The 14,378-nt window shown below is 53.6% G+C and overlaps 1 protein-coding gene across 3 annotated transcripts in view; it reads left to right on the top strand.

The window, feature by feature from the left end:
- The window catches only part of FLT4 (fms related receptor tyrosine kinase 4), a 56,181-nt gene that overhangs the window by 7,603 nt on the left and 34,200 nt on the right, over nt 1–14,378 (top strand). For all 3 annotated transcript variants that reach the window (XM_068697963.1, XM_068697962.1, XM_068697964.1), the window contains exon 2: nt 11,666–11,762. In XM_068697963.1, coding sequence (XP_068554064.1) covers nt 11,666–11,762 — 97 coding nt within the window. The remainder of the gene's footprint in view (nt 1–11,665; nt 11,763–14,378) is intronic.

The following is a 14,378-nucleotide window of genomic DNA, read 5'->3' as shown; positions in this document are numbered from 1 at the left end:
AAGTAAGGGTAAAGTCAATAGTTTCTTTGGACAACAACAGTAAATCCTGGTATTTACCGAGTCAGGAAGTTTGGGCACGAATTGTGGTTTATACTTGGATTTGGGAGCTGCCAGCTCAGAGTGATGGCAGCGAGCAAAATGGCATCCAGCAGGGGTGACGGCATCGAGCGCCCACAGAAATCCATCACTCTCGCTGTGGGTTGGCCCGGCCCGAGCAGTCCCCAGCGAGGCGTAATTTGGTCTAAGTGGCCATCAACCCGTCACGGCGCTGCGGCGCTCGGCCCTTGGGAAGCAAAGGGCAGAAGTTTAACGGCACGTCCCCAGGGCAGGGGGCCGGCTGCGGTGTGAGATGCTCCTGCAGGAGGTGCGTGCGTTCACACCATGAAAATCACCGAGCTGCTGGCAGACAGCGTGGGGTCGTTGTGCTGGGATGACATGGAGATACCCAGCAATGCTCGTGTAAAGCAGTTGAGCTGAGATGGTGTGCCTGAGGACTCCACTTTTGGGATAAATTGGGGCATACGCTGTCCTTCTGCTCCTCCCCATACCATGAAGTCCCGGCATGTGAGCTGGGAGAGCCACTTGGTCAGGTTGATGCCTGCGTTTATTCACTCATGTGCTATGAGCACTAATGGAGACAAGGATGGGCAGTAGCATGGTGTCCCTGGCTTGAACACGGTTGGATGGGTTTTGGTGTCCCCAAACCTCCCATGTCGGAGGGAGGCAGGGACCTTTCCCATGTCATCGGTCGCTCCAGAACTGTGCCTACCTCAAGGAACAATGCCCAACCTTGCTGCTCCGCCACACTCAGCGTTTCACAATATTTATGGCCCCTTCTCACCCCTCGCTGCTTAGACAAATAAAGCCTAATGCAGCCTGAGGCTGTTAATCCCTGGCTCTCCAGCCTCCCAGCAATAACAAGGCCTGGGTGGCATTTCAAAGAATGTACCGGGGCAGAGGGGGAGTGGGGGGATCTCTCTTTTATAAGACGGTGGAAATACAAACCTGCCTTCATCAAAGATAAGCAGCGTTGGCTGGGCTAAGCTCCTGCTCAGGGGTTAGGGCGGTGATGGAAGGCAGGAGACTCCGCGCGGCACTGGCCCCGCAGTAACCTTTACCAAAAGAAAAACACTTCTTAATACAATAGGAGGTTTTTTTTAAAAAAAAAATAAGACAGAAAATTAAACAGGGCCCCACGTGAACTTAGGAAGCTGTGTTAGCTCAGTGAGAGGTGCCCATGCTGAAACATCCCGAATGGCATCTGGAGAGGCTCCGGTCCCCTGACCCACGCCTGTCCTCAGCCCCTTGGTCTGGTTCTTTGCCGAAATGGCCCTGCTGCCTCCTCTCTCCTGCCAAATGGCTCCTCCTGCCTTTGTCCAAGCCAACGCATCTTCCCCTCATTCGGTGAGGCTGCTTCAGGCTGTGCTGCAGCTCCGGGCACGGCGTGGTGACCAAACAGGGACAGCCGAGGAAGTGGCGTGGAGACTCTTTAGCACAATTCCCCCCCTGTTAGTCCTCGTGCTCCTTCGGTGGAAGTCATTAGCATGTGTAAACGCTTCCTTCCCATCGCGGCTGCTTGCGTGCTCTCCCCGCTGAGCTGCACGGCAAGGGAAACACCTTTGAACGGGAAAACAAGTCAGCCTCTGGGTATGAGCAAGGGAGTAACTGGGTGTTTATGAAACTTGGTAACCCTCTCGTAAGCTGTTGTTTTTTTTTAAAGCAGCAGAAGGTGTTTTAGCTTGCTGGCCTCCAAATAGCACCAGAGTCCAATACTGCCATTTAGGCTGGGTGTTTCATTGTCAGAATCTCGCTGTGATATACGGAGTGTGACATTTCAAACTCAGCCGTTCTTGGAAGGGAACGAAGTGAGTTTCATATCTGCATGAGGGGTGTTATGAGGAGGTGGAGAGAGAAATCTGTGCAGATGTTGAACAGCCAGCTAATCTCAAGTGACGCGAATGCCCCGATACACTTTGGCTCTGGGAGCTGATGATTATCATCTCTTGCTGCAGCGGGTCCTGGCTTGTGGTCGAAGCCATGCGCCAAGAGAAACTGGGAGCGTGCATGTTTGCACCGTGCCCTCGGCGCCGTGGGCAGCCCCGCGGGGCTGGCTGTCCTCACAGCACCCCGAGTTTCTCCATCTTCGTGTCTCCCAGCCCAGCAGGGAGCAGGTGGAGTCACTGACCCAGGGTGAGGAGCAACCCAGCAGAACCCTGTGTGCTGGCAGAGCCTCGCCGCACTCTCCTGCAGAGCCCTTTCCTCTTGGGGACCCTGTGGAGAGCAGAGTAAGATTTTTTTATTACCCACATCAGGGAAGATTCTGGGTTTGGCCAGCTCCAGCTGCTTTCAAGGATGGCAGAAAGCCCATTGTGCAGTGTTTTTCAGGCAGGCTGAACTGTCTTATCTCCTACATGGCTGTAGCAGCACTCACCCCAGGGACCAGCACCTCCCGTCCTGCTCACGTGGATGCCAGGAGGGCTTTTAGATCTGCAGCGAGCGCTCAGAGCTCTTCCAGCAGCCTTCCCTGCTTGTGCACGGCTGACCTCGTACCTGAGGTTTCCTTCCTCTGCCGCTACCTCTGATGACTAATTCTCCTTTGAAGCATGTGCCTGTGATCTTCCTGCCTCCCCTCGTGCCCACCCCGTCAGAGGAGGCAGAGGGGTCGTGCAGCTGCGCACGTGCGGGCGTGCATGTGAGGAGCTGCACGTGGAGGGGGGCCCGTGCGCTCGAGCTCCCCAGGCAGCAGGGCTCTCTCATGCCCGTGACCGCTCTTCCCTTTGCTTTTTTTTATTATTATTATTATTTTTAGATTATACTTGATGCTTGAAAACCCAGCTTTGATGATCAGGAAGTTAAAATTCCTCCTGCCCTTTGCTTGCGCTTCCTCCTTTCTGGACCCGTCTTCATCTAATGTAGCTTTTTCATGTCACATTGGCTCTGGGATAAATCTATTTTCTTTGTTCCATGTTATCTTTCATCAGGAGCTGTAAGGATTCCTTCTTTTTTTTTTTGCTTGACTTTTTTTCTTTTTTCTTTTTTGTTTCCTAAGCTAAAGCAGCTCAGTTCCTGATGCTCTACCCTCTCTGGAGGGCAGGGATGGAGGTGCAAAGAGGCTGCGTGATGGGCTCTCAGGGAGCCTGGAGCAGATGGAGGATTGAATCCAGGTTTTCCAGGGCCAAGATAATCATCTAATTGCAAAACAGTTTTGTTTTTTTCCCCACTTGCCCTGCTCATCAGCTTCTCCCGCACTCAGCAGCCGGAGATCAGCTTGAGGATGGGTCATGCTGTGGAGAACAGGCACTGCCAGCCCCGGGGCAGCTGCGTGGTTTGAGGGCTCTGCATTGATTTCCATTCACAGCTAAGTAGCAAACATCTGGATTCAAACTCCAGGGACAGGGAGACGGAGGAGCAGGTCTTTTCCGCTTGGCGTGGTGCCTCCCAGTCCAGCTGCATGGCTTGCAGGCCCCCCAAAGAAACCTAGCACGGTGTGCCAGGCTGCCCCAGCCTGGCTAGGGGGCTGGCAGGGGTTTCAGGGGGGAAGCTGGCCCTGATGGCGTATGGGGTTTGCTTCGGTGTCCTGCTCAGCCCATCCGTAAGCTGACAGGCTTGGGAAGAGCCAGACTTCAAAGGCCAGCAATTAAGCCCACACACATCAAGGAAAAAGCAAACCGGCAACTTGATTTTTTTTTTTTTCTTTCAAAATGCTGCTGCCTTTTTCTCTCTGTGCTTAGTGCCGACCCTCGGGCTCTTCCTGACTTCTTCCTGACTTCCCGGTCAGCTGCCTCCACATCTCCCACCGACAGGTAGATGCCAAGGCCTCTCTTAGCTTGAACCCTCTCTTCCCTGCTGGTACATCTCCAGCTCACTTCGAAGGGCACTGCACCAAGGCACAGCTCAGGGATCAGCTGGTGGTGGAGATGTCGTTAACAATGTCAAAACTGAGGATGCACAGAGACCCTGTTCTCAGCACCATTTCTCAGGCTTTCCCCCTTCCCTGTGCCCACCCTGCCTGGGTGCTGGGCTGGGGGCTCTGCCCAGGTTGTCACCAACCTCAGCATGGCAGGGGGCTCCTGCTGATGTGCCCACTCTGTTTTTGGCAATGGGTGGTTCAGGACCTCCTAGACCTGGGTGTTTCACCCAGCACACTGGGTGTAGGTTGGTGGTGACTTATCCTCTGGGAGCTTATCTGTCTCCTTGGGAATCTCTTTATGGATGTCTCACAGTGGCAAAATCCACGGTTTAGCTGAGTTGCATAAAAAAGTACCTGTTATCTGCCTCGCAGCTTCACCTGGTACAGTGCTAGGAGCAGAGAATACCAATTTCTTTTAGTGGCTTACCCTGTGTTGTTATATAGGTTATAATTTTTTCTCGGTGGCTGAAGATCTCTCTGTAGCATCCCATGGGTCTGTACCCACTGCGGCCAGATGTAATTCAGCCCAGTGAGGGTCCTGCTGGATAGAGGTGGGTTGGAAGTAAACGCTGAATCCTGCTGAGCAGTTGCCGGTGGGTTAATTGGAGGTGGCAGCACTGTGAGCTCATGCCAGACCTTTGGGATGTCTCCAGCTCATCCTGAGCACCCACTTGTGCTGGCAGTGCCTGTACACCAGGTGCCAGATTTGGACCCACTTGTTTCACACAAGCTGGGGACCATCTATGGCATCCCTTCAGGTAAAAGGCATAATAAATGGTGCTAAAGCTGTTACCAATCCCCTAAAAACCCCCATGGTTTAGCCACGCACCCTATAGGGGCCACTGGAAGAGGGGTGGCCGTGTATGCTAAGGTTGCTCTGCCCTGGGGTCCTGCAGAGGTGGTGGCAGAGTGGGAGCTGTCGCAGGTTTTTGGGGAGGTTTGAGGATTTCTGACCCTTGGGGAGCAGGTCCTGTGGGCAGAATAGGTCCCGTTCCTGTCTGGAGGAGCTGGACTCCCCCTCCCCTCCCCGCGCATCCCGCTGCGCCGTAGCTGCCCTCCGAAATGTCAGGGAGAGGAAGCAATCCTCAGCTTGTTAGTTTCTACAAGGAAATAAAACACACAGATGGCTCGAGCATCCTCTATCTCAAAGGCAGGAAAAGGATTCTCCGGGCAGGAGCAGGCAGCCAACAAACCCGGAGCGATCCAGGGAATGAAGGACCAAACAAAGCAGTGTCTGGCCAGTCCCTGGCCAGCAGCAGAAAGGGTGGGCCGGCGGCTGCGAGGGGAAACGGGCTCTGTGATGTGCAGGAGCATCCCTGGCCGAGCCAGAGCAGCAAACAGCCGCTCCCCCGGGGCGCAGGGAGGCTGCTGACAGCAGAGATCCTGGAGGAGGTCTGCAGGGTGGCCCCGGCTGACCCGCTGCCCCAGGCCGGACATGTGGTACCTGACAGAGGCTAACTTTGGCTCAGGACGCAGCCTCTCGGGGAGGATGGAGTAGGGAGCGAGCACCGGGGGGAGGGAGAGGAAAGGCGGCAGGAGACAGAAACGCAAACATGGCCTGAGAGCAAGGGGGCAGGGGGAGGGGAGGAGGAAAAAGCAGGGTAAACCTGGCAGGATGGAGCAGGAAACCGGGCTGGAGCGAGCAGGGCGATGGTGAGATAGTGCTTCCTGAGGGGGGGAGAGGGAGAAAGGCAGACAGATAAACACCCCCAGACGGGAGCTCGGTGGCGGCCTTTGGGATGCTGCAGGGACGTGGTGGCAGGTCCCCGGGGTGTGGGTGGCTGTGCCAGTGCAGTCCCTACAGCAGCAGTTTGGGTGTAGGCACACCGTGCTGCCTCAGGCAGCTGGGCTGTGAGATATCCCAGTTTAAATCCCCACCTGGAGGCAGCCAGGGATGGACACCAGGTAACTTTACTCCTGAGGATGTGCCCAGCTCTATCAAAAGGGGCTCTGGAGATGAGCTCCACTGTTTCTGTCCCCTGATGAGGTCACCAGCTTGCAAATCCAACAGCTAAAGGAGCCCGGAGGGTTCACGCCTCATTCCCCCTCAGCACGGGGGTTATGAGATTTTTGTGCCTTGCCAGAAAAAAACAGTTAAGTCTGTAAGTACTGAGAGGAAAAAGAGCCCCTGGGATGCGTGCACTGAGGCCAGAGCAGCCTTTAGCGGCTGTTATGATTTTGTGTTGGACAGCAGGGCTCAAACACCCATTACGTTTTGTGAGTATTGATTGAATTCCTGCAATTATTAATCCCTTACCTCCCCTGAAGGAGGACAGGCAGCCCTTTTTGGAGCCGAGAAGCACCTAATGCTTTGCAAGTATCCACAAAAAGGTGAGGGCACAGCTCTACTACGCTTGTATGTGATGACATTTCAGGGATTTGAGGTCTGTGGATGGAAACCTCCCTGGCCAGGGGAGTGTTGTCTCACCCAGCATCACCTTGAAGAACTGAAGGAGCTCCTGGTGCACAGGGTCAATAGTGTGCCAGGGACAGCAATGCTGATCCTAACACAACATGGAGTGCAGGGGGGGTGATCCTGCATGGAGTTGCACAGCCTCTGTGTCTAATCCTTTCTGGGATAGGTCTGAAGCTCTAGTCAACGATGGGTTGCAGAAAAAGGAGCACTAATGAAGTTCACGAAAGATGGACCTGCTTCCTTTGCCCTTTCTGTAAATGTCTGGGGGGGTGTCTGCCTTTCTGTTGTTATCCTTTTAAATGTATTCATTGCTCACGCCTCTGCAGGCAATGTGGAAACCTTTAGCACAACACCTCCATCCTTCCCCTGGCCCCATGGTGAGCATGGGTGGCTGTTGCCCTTTCTCGCAGCCCCTGGCAGAGCCAGCTCCGTTTCGGTGTCCTTTCCTACCATGTGTCACCCTGGCCACTGGCAGGCTGGAGAGAAAACACCTCGTGTTTCATCCCCATGGCAGCTGGAGCATGCCATTCATTTCTCATCCCCGTGTGATATCTCACCTCTCTGCAAAACAAGTCTTCCTCCATGCCGGTGAGCAATGGGAGGAGGAAGAGGAGGAGATGACAACTGTGCGTCCAAATTCCCCCCACTGCTCTGCCTGTGTGCGTGATGTCTGTGCTTTGCCGCTCCAGCCTGCAGCTGGATGCCTGCCCCGTGTGTGAGCAGGAGCTGCTCCACGTGGGAGCTTCACTCCCTGTTTCACAGCTGCCTGCGAGGTACTGGTATTTTATTGTTGGCTTGCCAGGAGCAGGTCTTTGCTCACGTAGGAGCTACGGTGTGTGATGGCATGTCCAAGTGTGTGCCTTAGCCTGCTTGTGAAGGAAAAGTCTCCTCGCTGGGTCTGCAGCCTGCAGGAGCAACTTGGAGCAGTCAAGGGTTCGGGATTGGAGTGAGACCCAAGAGGAATGGGAGATGCAGTGCAAGAGTAGCTATGATGGGCTATCCCATAACACCAGGCCTTGAAAAATCCCAGGGCTGCCAGGGACAGCTCAGAGCAGCTGCCTGAGCCCAGCAAGGCCAAAAAAGGCTCATCCATGGTGCCTTGTGTTGCAGTCTCAGCGTATGGGTAAATTCAGGGGGTCATCCTGGAGTTTTGGTCTGGGGATTTGATTAGCTAATATAAATCTACCTTTTTCTAATTATTATTACTATTTTTAATTGAAAGTGTTGTCCAGTTCTTGAGTTCCTGCCTTGGCTAGTAGGGATGTTCACTGATTGGGAATTTCTGCCTGAATGCAGACTTTGAATGGAGTCATCAAGAGCAGGTCCTGGGGCGCTTTGCTCCATGCAGCTCTGGTCACAAAACCCCGAGGCATTAACTTTGTTGGCAGGAACACGGTGTGTTGGTTTAGCTGGGGACATGCGGTAGCCACAGCCAGAGCGATCCAGCCCAGCGCTGGGGAAGGAAGTCAGCGAGAAGGACAGAGTGTGAACAAAATCCCTCTCCGGAAAGGCGCCCCGTTAATCAGTCAGCAGGGCCGACTCAGCAGAGAGGGGAGGGAAGGGGAAGCAGAGAGGGGCTGAGGTGGTGCGTGGGGCTCAGAGGCAGGATCCGACACAGGGCTTCCTGCAAGCTGGAGCAGACGGAGAGCAGGAGCTGTGCCATGCCTGCACCTCCCCTTGCCCTTCCGTGGGTTTCCAAAGCCATCAAAGCCATCACTTGCTGCAGCAGGGTTGGCTGTGGTGCAGGCCTTGCTCCACGGTGATTTAGGCATCTGCAGCCATCGCAGGGGAAAACTCAGCATGTGCTCAGGGGTGGAAAGTGATGAGGGCAGGCACAAGGCTGGAGCAGCAGCCTGCAGGCCCCTAGGTCTTTGTGAAGCATCCTGGGGTGCGTAAAGCTTACCCAGGGGAGTGTTGGCTTCCCACCCAGGCATTGCAGAGCCCCAGGGCATGGGACATGGCTGTGCACCATGTGGACAGCCCTGCTGCCACACCAAGACCTGCAGTGGTTTTAGGGTGCAGAAAGAGGGGTGGAGGGGGCTGGAGAAAATGATGGAGCCAGTGGCGATAAGGAGAAGGTGCAGCCTGGCCCCTTTCAGAGCTGTGTGCTGAGAGATCAAGGCTAGGAAAACCGCTGGGAAACACGCTTCTCTGAAAATAGACAAGGTGTGAGTGGCTGTGGGATCCTGCTTCCTCTCCCCGCATCCCATCAATCCCCTTCTGTTTATTTTAATATCCTGCTGCCAACTTGCTTGGAAACCATCTTGAAAAAACAAAGCTTGCCGGGGCTGCTGCATGCCTTTTTAATTACATTAATGCTCTCCCCGCACAAGGACGCACTTTGGTGTGCACGAGCAAGCCAGGTTTGCTCAGTGCTTTATCTAAAGCTTTGCCGGGGCTGGAGGTGGGGAAGGAGGGACTCAGAGGAGAGGGGATGCTCCATGCTCTGGAGACATCTCCTTCATGCCGTGGGATTTGCTGGAGACACAAACCATCTGTACGTCGCTTAGCGGAGATTTAATGGCCCAGATCAGTGCTGGGGGGAGAGAGGCACAGGGGAGAGCTATGGTGGGGCAGTCACTCCCACGGGGAGGGAAGGGGCAACAGGGGGATGGATACAGCTAGTAAGCATGGGGGGGGATGGAGACTGATTTTTGAGAAAGCTGATGGCTTTGAAGATGCTTTTGTAGTCTGCAGATGGCTCTGTGCATCCCTTGCCTTGGCTGGATGCTACAGGTGGCTATGGGCACTGTCACAGCAAGGGGCCAGCCCCAGTGTGGGGAGTCCTCAAAGCTGCCATCAGCCTGAGACCAGTGAAGGGGCAGGATGGCCACCAGGGCCAGCCTGGAGCTGGCTGCCAGCCGCAGGAGCGTCCCTAACCCTGCACCGCGGCGCTTTCGGAGCAAGCCGCGGTTCCTTTTCCTGTTGTACTTGTGGAGGGCCACAGACAGGATGCATCTGCAGGAATCCCACAGCCTCAACCTGCACAGATCGTAGTTTTTCTCTCTTCCCCTCCACCCCCCAGTGCTGTTTGCAGCAGGTCACCGAGCGGCACGTGAAGGGAGGCAGGGGGTCGCTTCCGCGGCCGTCCTGCCACCCCCAGCCCCAGCGGCAGTGCAGGCACTTACACAGCATCAGCCAAGAGGCTCCTGCCACCCCTTCCCATGTTTAGTGGTTCAGGTGGTGCCAGGATTTGGGGATCAACTTGCTGCTTGCTGCCCAGGGCACCAGACAGATGAGTGAGCTTGTCAGCCCTGGACAGGCCCACAGCGAGCCCGGGTCTTTCCCCTGCTCGCTGGGGCGATGGACTCACAGGCTGTGGCCATCTGGAGAGCTGTGTTTGCACGGGGATAAGCGTGTCCGGCATTAATAGGAAACGCAGCTTAGCGGTCAGATTTCTCCCCGCCTTTTTTAATAAACCTCGTTACATTTTTGAAGGGATTTTACCAAAAATGCGCTCGTTTATTTTCACAGCCACGGGGCGCATTTTTGTCTGTGACATCCCCAGCCCTCCCTCGGGGAAGGGGAGGTGGAGGCGCGAGGCAGGGTGTCCTCCGCGGGGGCTGCCAAGCGCCGCCGGCCCTACTCGCTGGCTGAACACCGAGCAATGGCTGCTGCCATGGCTGACTCATCAGTGAGACAGACAGTGTCTGTAGGACATGCCATGGGGACCCCATACAGACAGAGGAGGGCCAGGGCAGCCACTGGGCTGACGCTGCCTCACGTGCACACAAGGGATGCCCCTGTGCCTGGCAGAAGATGGCGGCAGGGCGGGGGGAACATGGCCTGCTCCCCTCCGTTGCCATGGGGGCAGCCGCGGGGATGGCCGCTGCGGAGCCGCGTGAGGGCGGGAAGGAAATGGAGAACAATTGGGGAGAACAAGGCCGGCGGCCCCAGCCTGGCCGTGCCGGCGGTGCTGCTCAGCACGTCCCTCTGTGTCCCCCTCAGCGGCCTCTCCCGGCAGCCCTGGCTCCTCACGCTGCCCCTCAAAGGCCTGGTGCCAGAGGGGTTGGCGGCCATTTGGTGTCCCTAGGAGCCGGGGGCAGGTTTGGAGCCTTCCCCGCAGGTGTGGCTCTGCTTTTTTGAGGCCTGTGTCCTCAGGCCATGGTTTCGAGGTGTCATGCGGTGTTCCAGCTGGTTGTGAAACCCCTGGAAACATCACGTGCCTGAGATCTCTGCCAGGTTTCTTTGTAATTGATAAATGGGTTTAAACGGTATGGAGGAAGGAGACAGACATGAGCAGAGCACGGTTGCAAAAACCTCACACTTCATAGAAAATCAAGCTAGCAACAATTATTGCAATCTTTTCTTCATTAGCATTTAGCATCTACCTGAGTCGCACTTACACATTTCACAACTCTTTTTTTTTCCCTCTCTATTTCTGGTTAGTTTGCTTGCTTGCTTTTGCAGTCACTGTTTCTTTTCTTTTAAATTATCTTGCGTCTCCAGAAGCTGGAGTTTTAAGATAAAGATCATGAAGTAATGACGGTCAGAAGCACCATGCTAATGAAAAACAACGGGTACGTCTCTGAGAGTAACCGGTACTTCAAGATGTTTTGTCCATGAGGAGCTCACATAGGGTGCGTGTCTTGCATGCCGGAGATGCAAGCACACCAGAAGTGGGACTCTCCCAGACAAAAGCTGGGAGAAGAAGTGTGTGATAATGTTTATCTGCACATTCTGTAAGCCTGGATAATTTCACTCCTGAAATTCCTGTGGTGCAAAGGAAAGGGCACTGCTGTAATCCCCAAAGTTACAGTCCCCTCCAGGTGACTATGGGTGACTCCTGCCAGAGAAGGGTCTGCTGTTTCCTGAGAGCCTCTCTGTACAAATACAAGAGTTTTGTATTTGTGGTATCTGTGCAGGTGGATTTTTTGTCCCTCCTGATTACAGCAAACTCCGCATGTACAGAAAAATTGCCTTCAAGACTCTCTCTGGTTAGCAGATATGATCATTTCAGAGTGCTAGTCCAAGTGAGCTCAGCCTCAGTCACCTGGTAAGAAACAACCAACACTGGACTCCCTGATTTCTGGTCTTCCATTCTTTTTCTGGCCCTCATCTGTGCTAGTCTATCTATCTGGACCCAGGAGCTGTCAGGCCCTGGCTCTCAAGATGTTTTTCATGAGCTGCTTGCTAGAACTAGGAGGGCTGCAAATGAATCACTTATGTCCCAGTGAGCTAGCATTAAATTATCTTGTAGGAGCAGCCTCGTAGGAGATATTTCCTTCAAGAGGCTTTGCTCCTGTCTGGGCTTGTGATGCCCAGCTAGCTGCTGCCCACAGTGGTGGGTCAAGACTAGCAGATGTTTGCATCATCCCTTTTCTCCTTTCTCTCCCCAGATCTGGTGAGCAGCTATTCTATGACCCCCCCTGCTCTTAGCATCACCGAGGAGGAACACGTCATCAACGCCAAGGACACGCTGACCATCACCTGCAGGTAAGCTGCAAACATACGCGGCTCTGCCTAGGCTGCTCGTACCTGGTAGGTGTTGGAGGACCAGGCAAGGAAAGCCCATCAGAGAGATTTAAGCTGCAGCATACCTGCAAATTAGCACGGCTGGCTAGAAATCTGCCACATTAACCCAGTGTGAATTGATCTAATTAATTAATTGAAAAAGAAGCTGAAGGTGTCTCAAAGGAGATGGTGATAACCTCTGCTGTAGTCTTGCAGGCAGAAGGAAGATAGAGAAGCACTTGCATGATCTGACAGTTTCCTTGGAAGTTTTTTAGGGAAACTGGCTTCCTAACTCTTCTGGTCTTTTCTGTGACATTGCTTGCTCTCACCTCATCAGGGACTGCTAGGGTTGGAGTTCTGGTTTCTAAATCTGGCAGGTCATCTGGGGGACATGGAGAAACATCCTTGGGAGAAGGCAAAGCTACACTTAGTGGTTGCTGTGAGAGTCTGCCAACTTTTCTGGGATTTAATGCTTTGCCTTGTACGCTCAGGGGTGAAGAGAAGCCCCAGCCAGGCCAGGTGAATATTTCTTTGAAAGGACCAGGAGAATCCCTGGTCACTTTGGAGCCTGCGGGTCTGAGGTGTTGTATCTAAACAGATTTGTCCCATGCTGAGCATTTGGCTGTGTGCGGTCTCATTGCTACTTATCTTGAAAAGAACAAAAAAAAAAAAAAAAAAAAAAAAAGCAGGGGAGTCAGTTCTTCTGACAAAGCTGGAGTTTCCCTCCAGCAGCTGAAAGTAGATCTCTGCCTGGGATCTGAGCGCTAGGGCCCAATGGGGGTATAAATTCAGCAGGGCCTCAAATGGGTATTTCTCCGTGTTATATATAACCACAGAGCAATTACTACAAACGCTTGGCTTGTATTGTGTTCATGTCTTGTCACAAACATATTTAACTTTTCCTGGAACAGATGGCATTACTCTTACTTTGTGAATCCGTTCCTAACCAGGGAATAGGGACAGAGGAAAGACTGTTATGTCCATACTGAACTGACTCCACCTAGTCTGGGAAGCTAAGCATTCATGGGCTTGTTCATATGGTGGCCTGAGGAGGGTGACCTCTCTGATTCCCACAGAGCAGGGTGCCTGTTCATGCTGCCTGGTCGCTGCCCTAGCACACAAGGCCACGTCTGTTTCCCCCATGTGTCATAGCCCCAGAGAGATATTGGCAGACCTCTCAAGTTATACCTCATGTGTAGTACTAGATATAGGGACACCCTCTGTGCAGCAGACTCAGCAAGGTGTGCCCAGGTCACCCAAGACACTTCTGGCCACCATCACCCAGTGCACATTCACCGTGTATATCATGTACGACAAAACACATCTGTGTTGCTAATGAAGCTTCAGGCAGGGAAGCCGAAGGATGACCTGTTGACATCCATAACAGGGACAGCCCTGTTGATTGCAGGTCGACCCAAGGCTAAAAGACATACTGAAGTTCAAGGTATTATTAGAGTGTCTTCCGCGGTCAGGCATGAACATACCTATTTAGCAGCATGAATCGGAAAGCCTTTCTTTTCAGGTCACCCTCCTGGACTGGGAAGGACAAGATTGCCCTTTCCTTGTGCCCTTGTTAGGTATCAATTAGTGTGAAGGAAAATCCCACGAAGTGGAAAAAAAAATCCTTTTTTCCAGCACTGACTCTGCATGGCCTGCTCTTTCAGGGAACATCATACAAACTGCAGAGGCTGTCCAAGTGGCAGCAAGCTCCCCATTTCCTGCTGAAGTGCCAAGGTTTCTCTTTCAGGCTCAATAGGCAGCATCCACAGAGTGTGCTGGCATGGACACAGCTGAGATAAACAAGGAACATTCCTGCCCTTGGCTCACAGATGCTATGTGTGACTGAACTGGACATCTGAAGAGCAGCAGGGCCATCTGCAAACAGTACTAAAACCCACACACCCTCTGTCCATGTGCTCCCTGGCTGTCCCCGGCCTTTGCTATTCCAGATGTGCTCTTCTGGGGTTGTACAGTGTCCTTTACACCAGCCACAGGTGACAAGTCTCAGCACCTCCTGCACAGCTCAGAGGTTCCCCATCTCCCTGTGAGCCCTCAAGCCTGAATTTGTCTGATGTCTTGAGGAGAGGATTTTGCCTGTGGGACACAGTTACTTCATTTGAATGAAAGTAAATCTTTCCTGGTCCCTGGATCTCTAATTACACCCAGCTGCTACTCCAACCTCTTCTCTGGACCATGGCCCACCCTGGGAAAACCTGGCTTGTGTTAATGGGAGCTAAAGGGAAAAACACGCAGACCACCAAGAGAACAGGCAAAGGAGAGGGTGATGGGGCAGGGTAGGGCAGAAACAAGTACAAAATCATGTCCAGGATCCAGGGATTCTTTGCTGAGCATCACGTTGGAGGTGGCTTCAGTTTGACCTTGCTCTTCCCTTGAGAACAATGTCCTCTGGCTGCTCTTCAAGCTGCCCTGGAGCCAGGAGCACGGGCGCGCTCGAAGCAGCGCTGCAGCATAAAGCTGAGCTCAAACCCCCACCGTGTGAGACTCCTCAGAGACCTCTCGAGCTTCACCCACTGAGCGTGAGAGTCCCGCAGCCAGCTGCGCTCTCAGGCTCCCCTGCAGCTCAGCCTGGATCTCACA

Source organism: Anas acuta, chromosome 14, assembly GCF_963932015.1.
Source record: "Anas acuta chromosome 14, bAnaAcu1.1, whole genome shotgun sequence".
Classification (NCBI taxonomy): Eukaryota; Metazoa; Chordata; class Aves; order Anseriformes; family Anatidae; genus Anas; species Anas acuta.
This window is presented reverse-complemented; position numbering and strand designations above follow the sequence as displayed.